The sequence below is a fragment of the Tachypleus tridentatus genome, chromosome 9, assembly GCF_004210375.1.
Source record: "Tachypleus tridentatus isolate NWPU-2018 chromosome 9, ASM421037v1, whole genome shotgun sequence".
NCBI lineage: Eukaryota > Metazoa > Arthropoda > Merostomata > Xiphosura > Limulidae > Tachypleus > Tachypleus tridentatus.
This window is the reverse complement of record NC_134833.1, coordinates 10,517,784-10,530,227: the sequence shown is the minus strand read 5'-3', so window position 1 is coordinate 10,530,227 and position 12,444 is coordinate 10,517,784. Positions and strand designations below refer to the sequence as shown.

Sequence of the window (12,444 nt, the reverse complement as noted above, 5' to 3'; positions counted from 1 at the left end):
AAGACATGATTGTGTAATATGAAGACATGATTGTGTAATATGAAGACATGACTGTGTAATATGAAGACATGACTGTGCAATATGAAGACATACTATTGAGTGATAACAACTGAACAATCTGGTAAATTTGAAACAATATGAACCTTGATATATTCTTCTGAATACTCAATTCATTAAATCTTTGTTTGTTATTACTACGAAAAGAGCCCTAAGTTCTGTTCATCTTTAGAGAATAAACTAATAAGATTATACCGTAAGTACCTGTAGTAACGCCATCAGTAAGTGGTCCACGTTTGACATGATAAAATAATAAAATCAAATCACAAGTACCAGTAGTAACGCATTCAGTAAGTGGTCCACGTTTGACACGATAAACCAATAAGATAAAATAACAAGTACCAGTAGTAACGCCATCAGTAAGTAGTCCACGTTTGACACGATCAAGTAATAAGATAAAATCACAAGTACCAGTAGTAACACCGCCAGGAAGTGGTCCACGTTTGACACGATCAAGTAATAAGATAAAATCACAAGTACCAGTAGTAACACCGCCAGGAAGTGGTCCACGTTTGACACATTAAAGTAAAAAGATAAAATCACAAGTACCAGTAGTAACACTACCAGTATGTGGTCCACGTTTGACACGATCAAGTAATAAGATAAAATCACAAATACCAGTAGTAACACCTTCAATAAGTTACCTAGTTACACCAGTATTTTATTTATATAAAACTTGAAATTTTACTTCAAGTGAATTTGTATAAATTATTTAGATTCTATTTGTATTTTAATATATAACTTCTATAGGTTCAACTGTCAGAATACCAAATTCGAGAACTGTGTCAGGCATCCAGAGAATTGTTTCTTTATCAACCCGTGCTGGTTGAGCTGGAAGCCCCGGTGAACATCGTGGGAGATATACATGGACAATATGGCGACCTCTTGCGGCACTTTGATAAAATAGGCTATCCTCCTGATGCTAATTATTTATTCCTTGGAGATTACGTAGACAGGTAAGACTAACCAGTTATTAAATATACTGGGCTGCTTAGATAGATAAGACTAATTACTTGTTAAATATACAGGGACACACACACAGGCAAGACTAGTTAATTATTAAGCTTACTGAGGCACAAACATAGGTAAAACAGGGGTTCGCATTTTACGGATCTTTTGTAAAGGGTTCGAATTATGTATATATTTTTAAGGAAGGATAAAGACAGCACGTGAGACCCATTCTTTGTATGCTGGCACGTGAAATACAGGTAGACTATTTGTCTAGAATACCCGGAGTAATGATATACGTTTAACTTTTCAAGTAATGGTTCTGCTATTTTACGGTAACTGAGAGTTGTTATTTACTCATGAACAGGTGAACATGTCAAGCGTCCAGTAGATACGTTGTGGTTCTATTTCGGTCTCTCGCTATCTATAAATGGACAAGATTTATTGGCCCGGCATGGTCAGGTGCGTTAAGGCGTGCGACTCGTAATCCGAGGGTCGCAGGTTCGCATCCCCGTCCCACCAAACACGCTTGTTCTTTCAGCCGTGGGGGCGTTATAATGTGACGGTCAATCCCACTATTCATTGGTGAAAGAGTAGCCCAAAAGTTGGCGGTAGGTGGTGATGACTAGCTGCCTTCCCTCTAGTCTTACACTCCAAAATTTGGGACGCGCAGATAGCCCTCGAGTATCTTTGCACGAAATTTAAAACAACAAGCTTCATTGAGGTCTCGTCAGGTAAACAAACTCGAGGACATCTGGAAACTATAAAACATATAAAAATAAGAGTTATAGCAAATCTGACACCCATTTGTGACGTATTTTCTTTGTCTCAACATTTTACAAAACTTTTACTCAGTGAAACGTATGCCTGAGAAAACAAAACCAAAAAGCCATTTGAGATTACAGTTTTGTGTTAATAACTCAGTCACCATACGGATGAGTTATAATCTCGTTCTCATACTAATCAACCCGACAATATCCAGTGACAAACTGAACCTACATAATAACTAAGGTCTGTTTTAAAATTTACAATGGGGAAGTAAGCTTGAAACTGAACGTACGACGTATATTAACAAAAATAAAGAAGATAAACCAGAATATTATAGTATCAAATATCACGTTACATTACCTGTTGAATGACATCGAATTTCTCAGCAGCTTGAGAAAAAATGTGACTATCGGTCACTTCTAAACAGTAGTTTATAAAAACCCTGTCTCCATGCTGATTGTGTAGAAACGGTTGTTAATATAAACCAGTTTATAAAAACACTGTCTCCATGCTGATTGTGTAGAAACGGTTGTTAATATAAACCAGTTTATAAAACCCTGTCTCCATGCTGATTGTGTAGAAATGGTTGTTAATATAAACCAGTTTATAAAAACCCTGTCTCCATGCTGATTGTGTAGAAACGGTTGTTAATATAAACCAGTTTATAAAAACCCTGTCTCCATGCTGATTGTGTAGAAACGGTTGTTAATATAAACCAGTTTATAAAAACCCTGTCTCCATGCTGATTGTGTAGAAACGGTTGTTAATATAAACCAGTTTATAAAAACCCTGTCCCCATGCTGATTGTGTAGAAACGGTTGTTAATATAAACCAGTTTATAAAAACCCTGTCTCCATGCTGATTGTGTAGAAACGGTTGTTAATATAAACCTCTAAAATCGTCTCCACTCATCTGAGTTCTCGTGACGATTCTCAGATAAACGTTTCTTCCTCGGTAATCACTCACTTCTAGCACTGGGCGAAATAACAGCTGCTGTCGAAATTATTACAGTCGCTGATCGTTTGGATTCATTTGTGTGACGTTTCTTGACAGATGAAAACCTGATTGGATGTTTAGTAGAAGTTTGTTAAACTTAGTATTCAACTTCATCCTTTGAGTTTTAATTCCTAAAACTTCACAGTAAGCAAACTACAAACTAGGTGTTATACTAGGAAACGAACTACAAACTAGGTATTATACTAGGAAGCGAACTACAAACTAGGCGTTATACTCGGAAGCGAACTACAAACTAGGTGTTATACTCGGAAGCGAACTACAAACTAGGTGTTATACTAGGAAGCGAACTACAAACTAGGTGTTATACTAGGAAGCGAATTACAAACTAGGTGTTATACTAGTAAGCGAACTACAAACTAGGTGTTATACTAGTAAGCGAACTACAAACTAGGTGTTATACAAGTAAGCGAACTACAAACTAGGTGTTATACAAGTAAGCGAATACTAGGTGTAAGCGAACTACAAACTAGGTGTTATACTAGTAAGCGAACTACAAACTAGGTGTTATACTAGTAAGCGAACTACAAACTAGGTGTTATACTAGTAAGCGAACAACAAACTAGGTGTTATACTAGGAAGCGAACTATAAACTATTTGTTATACTTGAAGTAAATACTAAAATAATTATTTTTATTTTCCCTTTTCTTATTTTTATCTTTCGAAGCTCTACTCAAATAACTGGTTGAGTCTAACAACATAAAATGCATATTTTATCTTTATGTTCATTGGTCTTAAGATTTTGGCCTAGTGTGTGTGTGTGTGTATATATAAATACACACACATACACATGTAAAGCTGATGACAGACAATAACAAGTACAACTTATATAAATACACACACATACGCATGTAAAGCTGATGACAGACAATAACAAGTACAACTTATATAAATACACACACATACACATGTAAAGCTGATGACAGACAATAACAAGCACAACTTATATAAATACACACACATACACATGTAAAGCTGATGACAGACAATAACAAGTACAACTTATATAAATACACACACATACACATGTAAAGCTGATGACAGACAATAACAAGTACAACTTATATAAATACACACACATACACATGTAAAGCTGACGACAGACAATAACAAATACAACTTATATAAATACACACACACACATGTAAAGCTGATGACAGATAATAACAAATACAACTTAGAGAACACAAATATACAATATTAAAACCTCACACCTTGTTTTAAGCAAATTTATAAAAATCACAATATTTGTAATATAAATCGTATATCAAAGAGCTGGGATGATCGGAAAACGTGTTTCCGCTGACTGGATAGGGTTCTCGCCTTTGTATTCACTGACTGCCATAGATAAGCCACCTACAGCGTGTTTCTGGAACTACTATATAAGGGTGTTTCAGTTTAAAAACAAACAAACTTCCTAAAAGAATATCTTCCATTGTAAATTTTTTCGTACGTTATCGAAGTCTTGTCCGAAAATTATGTTGTAAGGAAAAGTCTTGACAAAAGTTATAAAATTTCCAAACGAAGCGAAAATCACCAACGTCAGTAACGAGAATCATCGCTTCACTCATTTTCTGAAATTCTCTTTTTAATGTGTAGGGGGCGCCAGTCCTTGGAGACCATATGCCTATTACTGGCCTACAAAATCAAGTACCCTAACAACTTTTTTCTGTTAAGAGGAAACCATGAATGTGCCAGCATCAACAGGTAAGTATTCTATTTAATAAAACTTTAGGCTTCGTTATAAGAAAAGAATAGACACATTACACTTAACTGGCCCACTACAGATTTTCAATCGGACTGACACGACGTTTAAACGACGAATTAAAACAACAAAAATTATATTTCGACATAGCTTTAAAAACATTTCAAACGTAATAAAGTAAAACTCAAATTAAACGACACTGAAATAAAATTATGATCCACAGCCCATGTTTTTAAATATGCCCTATGAGAGCCGCCTTAATTGGTCTGAACTTTTCAGAAACATTCATACAGCCGTCAGTAGTAAACGTGATGCACATTTAATGTTAATTGTAGGCACGAACAAAGGTTGCTCTTGTGAGCTTGGTTAGCTATGGTTTACCTTGTCACTATTGCCATCTGCAGACATGGTGTTCCTGAAATGTTACGATAAGTTAGGTTTTAGTTGAAAATCGCGTAATCAAAGTAAGAGCGAAGGAAAATTTACTGTCCTTCATTCATATTTTGTTCTTTGCATAAGCTCGACATTATAAAAAGGAGTTATAATTATTTTACACATAAGTGTTTGACAATTTTATATATATATATTCCTCATTAAAATGAACATTAGGAGTTTGGAATATAAAATCAAATCAAATTATTACTTATATTTACACACAACTATGTGTGTGTTTTTCTTATAACAAAGCCACATCGGGTTCTCTGCTGAGCCCACCGAGGGGAATCGAACCCCTGATTTTAGCGTTGTAAATCCGTAAATATACCGCTGTACTAGCGGGGAGCACACATCCGACTTTTCATTTTTAATTACAATTTTTGTCAGGTAAAAACTACAACTGTTTGATTTTTTAATTATAGTTTTTAAGAGGTAGTAAATAGAACTTAATTTGCTTCTAAAGTACACTTTATACCAGGAAGAAAACACAACTAAGTGTAATTTTTCTTCACACTTTTTGGTGGAAGACGTGCAATAATTCGTTTGGTATGTAGAAACATTATCTAATTGGGACTTGAGATAATTAAATGTGTCATAAGCTTACTCTTTGTTTGAAGTCAAGCACAAAATAACACAATGGGCTAGCTGTGCTCTGACTACCTCGGGTATTGAAACCAGAATTCTAGCGTGGAAAATATCTAGACAAACTGTTCTGCCCCTGAGGGCTTAAATTAATTCAGTAAAGAACACAGACAAATAGTAGGCATGACTGACAAGACTGCTACGCATTCCTTGCATCAATCAAGTGGCTCAGCTGCAAGCCTAAAGGTTGATATTTTAAGGATTTAGGGTTCGGTTCCTCTGGTGAGACTCGGCCCAAGTGGCCCGTTGTGCAGGTTTGAGCTTTTAAAACAAAGGAGTGATGGGTTAACAAGAAAAAAAATATTTATTTATGTTTCTGGTTTGGTTTTTGAAATACATGACGGCTATCTGCGCTAGCCGTCCCTAAATTAGCAGTGCAAGACTAGAGGGAATGCAACTAGTCATCACACCCACCGCCAACTCTTAGGCTACTCTTTTACTAACGAATAGTGGGATTGACCGTAACATTATGACGCCCCACCGTTGAATGAGCGAGTATGTTTGGTGTGACGGGGATTCGAACCCGCGACCCTCGGATTACGAGTTGAGCGCCTTAATCACCTGGCCAAGCCGGGCTTTTACGTTTCCGAGTAGTAGTTACTCAGGCACTGTTGTTAACACTACACACTAAAACTCTTCAGTTTTAAGAAAACATATAATCTATATCAATGTGGCAAGATAAACTCATGATAATCTTTATGAATGGTCTGCGAAAAATCTTCAAATTTTAAAGTTAAAAAGAGAGTAAAAGTATACAAAGTTCCTTAATGTATATAGAACTGAACAATGTTGACCACAATTCACACCTTAGCTTTACCAGATAGAACAAAGTATTAGTTCGTACTTATGTTACACTGTTTCTATGGTGATAAAACGGTCACCCTTTCCAATAACTTAGCGAAAATTCTTATGGCCCACAATACTAAAAACAAACTGATACGAAGAAATGTTAATCTGTGTTTTTTACTTTATTTAAAGTACACACAACATTATTTCAGGGCTCAGCGAAACTGATTTTTGAATACTTTAGATTAGTAAAGAGAAATTAAAAGGCTTAGCGTTGTTCTCGTTCTTATAACTCGTGAGTGAAACTACTGAGATACAGCTTCGGGTTGATATTTCATTCGCACAACACACTTTGGAAACCAAACCATTAAGAATAATAATAATAAATAATAGATATTCCATTAAAATATACTTAAACCTTACGACAAAACCACAAGCACAACGCCACCTAAAGTCTGTGATTTTCACGATACGATAGTAGCAAGTAAAGAGAAAATACAGAAAATTGATAATTTAATTTGAAACACAACTAATTGATAATGGTCCCTAGAGAAACCGCAGATTACGGTGTAAATATTTTTATGTCAACAGATCCACGGTGACGAAAGGTTAGTTTAAAAACCACACGCTATTATCTGAAATTATCGGTAGCATTTTTTATTTCACGTGTATGAATTTTACGGTTGGGTAACGCTGAAGGTGGAGCTATAATAAGAAAAACAATCATGTGTTTCCTGTACCTTTACAGTAAGTCAATAAATCGATCTTCGTGGACTACCTGGCATGGGCTATCTGATGTTGTAAAATAACTTATATATGGTTAACAGAAAATTTACAGCGCTGAGCAAACCTAATATACAACTGAAGCAACAATCTTACATTAATTATAAACAAAGAACAGTTAAAAGTGGGGTGAAAGGAAGTAACTAGATACAAACATAGGTAACAAATGTCAGTGATACATCACAAGATAACAATAATATAGACAGAGAATGTCAGTGATACACTACAAGATAACACTAATATAGACAGAGAATGTCAGTGATACACTACAATATAGCAATAATATAGACAGAGAATGTCGGTGATACACTACAAGATAGCAATAACATAGACAGAGAATGTCAGTGATACACTACAAGATAGCAATGACATAGACAGATAATGTCAGTGATACACTACAAGGTACCAATAATATAGTCAGATAATGTCAGTGATACACTACAAGGTACAAATTTTATAGTCAGAGAATGTCAGTGATACACTACAAGGTACGAATTTTATAGTCAGAGAATGTCAGTGATACACTACAAGGTACCAATTTTATAGTCAGAGAATGTCAGTGATAAAATACAAGATACTAGAAATAACATACAAGATTAACAAACCTCATCAACCATCCAACCAACCATAACTGATCTGTGGTGTTCGTTTGGTGTTTTATGGTGCAAAACAGCTGGGCTATCTCCATTAAACATAAGTAAAAAGTTAAAATTAAAGTAAAATGATTAAGATTCATAAAAGGAAATTAAGGTAAAACAAAACAAAGTTTAATTTTTGAATTAAAAACATAAATAACATTAAGTCCAATGTTTATATTTAGTTTACAGCAGAGAGAGAGAAACTACAGTAATACAAATCGTAAAGGACTTTCTGTAGCATAATTGTAATGATCATAAGTCGCCAGGATAACTAACGGGTAGTTCATCAGCGTTGGTCACCTGAAGTTGTCCTTTCCAGTCCTGGTTTCGAGTTATTTTATGTTACGGCCATTTTCTAATTTGAAATCGAACTAAATGTACTTTGATTCTTAAAAGAGAATCACATTAAAAAAAAGGTCTAATGTATAAATTAAAACAAAACTTTTATATGGCATTAAAAAGATAAATGGCCTTTAAAAACTAAAAACTTTACCAAGGTGGACAGTGTCACCATCACCAATAACACTCTCTAACGTTATGGATAAACCTTGGGATAAAACATGTTTAAAGGGGTGCCGTCGTTGAGAGTCGTAACAACGACAAGATAGTAAAATGTAACCTGAATGTTACACAGTCAACACACTGGTGCATCAGTTCCAGATAAAAGAAAACGGTAAAAAAACTGTAACCAATGTGTGGTCTAATTAGAACAACTTCCTCTTTCTGATCCTTACTGAAGCAATATGGCCAAAGTCCAATATATGGTTTTATTTGGAAAAAAGTTTGTTGTCACATTGCTCACTCAAACCGACTACCAACTGGCAGAGCCGAGCCTTGAATACAGGACCATAGTCCATGTATGGAACAGGCACTGCAGTGATAGTGCCAGAGCAGATAGATTTAGCTGCGGTATCGGCGAGCCCGTTCCCGCAAATACCAACGTGACCTGGCATCCAAGAAAACTGGGCAGAATTAAATATTAAAGAGAAATGGGCCAGTTGGCTTTGAATATTGGAGAGAACAGGATGTGAACTAACGAGAAGCGATTCCAGAGCCAGTAGTGAACTAAGCGAGTCAGTATAAATAGTGCAGTTTGAGTACTGCTTAGCTTCTATGTGATGCAGGACAAGAGAAATGGTGTACAGTTTAGCAGTGAACACAAAGTTTTAGAGGGGATTCTGCGCGCAACCACCAAACCACAACAAACCATTGCAGAGCCCATACAGTCACCTGATTTCGAACCATCTGTATAAATAGGAATTGAAGGATGTTTCGAAAGATGTTCAGCAAATAACAGACAGCATTTCCAATCAGAAGTGTCTGCATTTCTCAGGTGACTTAAAGATAGGTCACATTTGTGGATTGTAATAAGCCATGGTGGGATGGGCTGACCAGTGGATACAGCAATGTTATCCAAGGACAGACCCAATTCATCCAACTGCACCTGGATACGAAGGCCAAAAGGAGCAATGGCAAACCATCTGGTCTGAAAAAGTATGGCTCACTGAGGAAGGAAAACACAACCCCAAGTGTGATGCTTTGTAAGAAACGAAGTTTCGAAGTATACAGTAAAGACAATCGTAAACGGCGGAGGTGCAGAGAAGGTTCACGAGACTCTGTGTATAAGCTCTGAACTGGGGAAGTGCAGAAAGCCCCTTAGCAGAGCCGAAGTCCATGATGATGAACAGGATCCAGCATCTTCAAGGCCGAGGTCCTAGCATATCCACAAACCAGTGATCCATAGTGTACTTTTGATTGAATAACAGCACGATATATCTTTAGCATAGAATATCGATCCCAGTTGGTAAAAGAGAGGACACAGAGAATCTTCAGTTCTCTTGTATATTTGACCTGTAGCTGCTTAATGTGTGGTACAAAGGTCAGCTTACAGTCAAATATAAGCCACAAGAACTTTGTCTCAGGGACCACAGGCAGCACAACTTCACCGATACTGAGTTCAGAATCAGGATGAATACCTCGTTGGTGTGCAAACAGTTTTAGAGAGAGAGAGAAGTTAAAACCATTTGCTGTAGTCCACTTCAGTAAACAATTGAGGGCAGTCTGCAGCTGCAGCTCAATATACTTCATGTTCGACGACTGACATGAGATGTGAAAGTTTGCAACAGTAAGAGGAGGATGTTCAGTGATGGCATTAATCTTTATACTGGAAAGTGTAACATTCAAAACACAGTCGTGAGGGACTTTAAGTTCCTGTAGAAAAGAATGGGAAAGTGTCGAAGAACAAAAACTTGGAATCGCCTGCCCATTAAACTTTTTTAAAATAAATATATAGGCAACTGGCCATGTAAGCTATATAAATAGAGGTCTCGCAAAATGCCATACCTCTATGTTGTATTATAAGCCTTCTCAATGTCAAAGAATATTGATAAAAGATGTTGTCCTTTGAGAAAGGTTTCTCTGATTGACGTTTCAAGTTGAATCGGGTGGTCCATGGTGGAGCGCTGTCATCGGAACCCACACTGGGTGGGTGAGGAGGAGGTTGTTTGATTCGAGGAACCAAACAAGACGAGCATTAACCATCCTCTCTAAGGTCTTATAGAAACAGCTCTTCAAAGCAATTGGATGGTAGTTCGAAGGTATTTTAGGATCCTTCCCAGGCTTAGAGAAAGGTAGGACAATAGCCTGGCGCCAGGCATCAGAAAAATATTCTGCTGCCAGATCCGGTTAAAAACAATCAGAAGAATGGCAAGAGAAGCAAGAGATAGATGGCGCAGCATGTCATAGTGTACATCATTAGGTCCAACCAATATACTGCCAGACCGATGATGGGCCAGTTTGAGTTCCACCAGTGTAAAGGGGTGATTATAGTCATAGAGACAATCAGCTCGAAAGGTGATCGCTCTGCCCGAGTCTTGATGGCTAAGACGGTGAGGGAAGAAGCAGAACTGCTAGATACCTGGCAAAAGTTTTCACTCAGAGTATCAGCTACTTCCAGAGAGTAAGATCGAGAGGGGGACAGAATTATATTGCTCACTGACCTTTCGAATCTTGTCCCATATGATTTGGAACTGGAGGTAGAAGATATGCCGGTTGTGAACTTAATCCAAGAGTCCTTCTGAATTTGACGTCTTACCACCGAGCATTTTGCACAAGCCTGCTAAAAGTGATGAGTTGCGAGGTGTGGGATACCTACGAAAAGCCCGTTTTGAGCCTTCCGTGCCATGTGGCAAGCAGGATTCCACCACGGACGAGGATATCGTGGAAAAAGTGTCGAGCTTTCATAAATACATTGAGTAGCTGCCTGTATAATAGTCAGTTACTACTGCCACACAGTCGTCTATTGATGGCTTACAGACGATGGCAGGATCAACTTCTGCGAGAGCAGTGAAAGAAGGCCAAATTACTTGATCCAGCTGCCACTGGTGCACGCGGATCGGACAGCATCGACCATGGCCAGTCTTTCTCAAAATTAAATGAAAATGATCACTGCCTCGCGGATTATTATCAATCCTCCATGAAACGTGGGAGAATAGTGAAGGGGCAAACTGGGAGATTAATAACAGTAAAGGACTGACTAGGTGCATGAAAATAAGTAGAAGAACCAGTATTGGAAAGAGAAAGGTTGTGATCAGAGAGCGTACACTCTACAGAGCGACCCATCCTATCAATAACAGCACTTCCCCAGAGGGGATGATGTCCATTAAAGTCTCCCAGGATTAAATGGAGACGGCAACCGTTCAATGAAAGTATCAAGGTCTGATTGATCATATGTCTCTCCAGGCGACAGGTAGAGAAAACAGTGATGGTATGACCCAAGGAAACACGGATGGCTACGGCCTCCAAGGGTGTGTCGAGTGGAAAAGACAGAGTGGACACATGCTGATCAACCAACACTGCCGCCCCTCCATGCAATTGTCCATCACACAACCTGTCATTTTTGTACAAATAAAACCGTCGAAAGTTGACTGTATCGGCAGGTTTCAGAAATGTTTCCTGTAAGGAAAGACATACAGGAATGTAGGAAGCAATAAGTGTTTTGATGTCATCCACATTAGAACGTAAACCTCGACAGTTCCATTATATCAAGGTGGACATTTTTAATGATGTGTAGGCGAATTGGCTGGAGAACCCTTCTGTTTACGACCACATCTTTTTTTCTTTACTGTCTTTATTTGAGGGAGGTCTGTTGACCTCCATGGATTCTGCCCTGGGTCGAATGGGCAGGTCTTTGTTGTTGGAAGAGGATTCCAGCAACTGAGGACGTGAACAAATGATCGTTTTGCATCTTGGGGTGGGAGAAGATGTAACCTAGGAAATGCCTGAACCTGGAACCAAAGGATGTGGATCTTGGAGTTTGCTGGAATGTATGTTAGGGACAGAGATGGCTGTTGACGTTGATTCATCAGCCTTTTTAACCATGAAGTTCAAAAGACTGGAATGTATGACCGTACCTTGCAATTAAGATAACTTGCCTTGATGATGGCAGGTGGACGTGGTGATGTAAATGTCAGAATGAGGACATTGGTCGGCATTATAATTCCATCTTTGCGAGTGAAGATACGTCTCACTTGAGAAACCAGTGAGAATCTCCGACTCGGCGATGTTTTTCAAATCCCTCTCAACGATAACTCCTCGTAACGTATTCAAAGTAGCATGAGGGGTAACCTCAATAAGTATATCCCAAATCACCTTTGAATGTAACAAGAA

The 12,444-nt window shown here is 37.8% G+C and overlaps 2 protein-coding genes across 2 annotated transcripts in view; both read left to right on the top strand.

Annotated features, from left to right (window-relative positions):
• LOC143224747 (serine/threonine-protein phosphatase PP1-gamma catalytic subunit B-like) overlaps positions 1 to 4,615 on the top strand; it is a 36,140-nt gene extending 31,525 nt beyond the window's left edge. Inside the window, exons 2-3 of the mRNA XM_076453010.1 lie at positions 808 to 1,013; positions 4,387 to 4,615. Of these exons, the coding sequence (XP_076309125.1) occupies positions 808 to 1,013; positions 4,387 to 4,498 (318 nt within the window). The 3' untranslated portion in view covers positions 4,499 to 4,615. The remainder of the gene's footprint in view (positions 1 to 807; positions 1,014 to 4,386) is intronic.
• The window catches only part of LOC143226991 (ubiquitin carboxyl-terminal hydrolase 31-like), a 162,968-nt gene that overhangs the window by 73,434 nt on the left and 77,090 nt on the right, over positions 1 to 12,444 (top strand). The gene's annotated exons all lie outside the window — the stretch shown is intronic.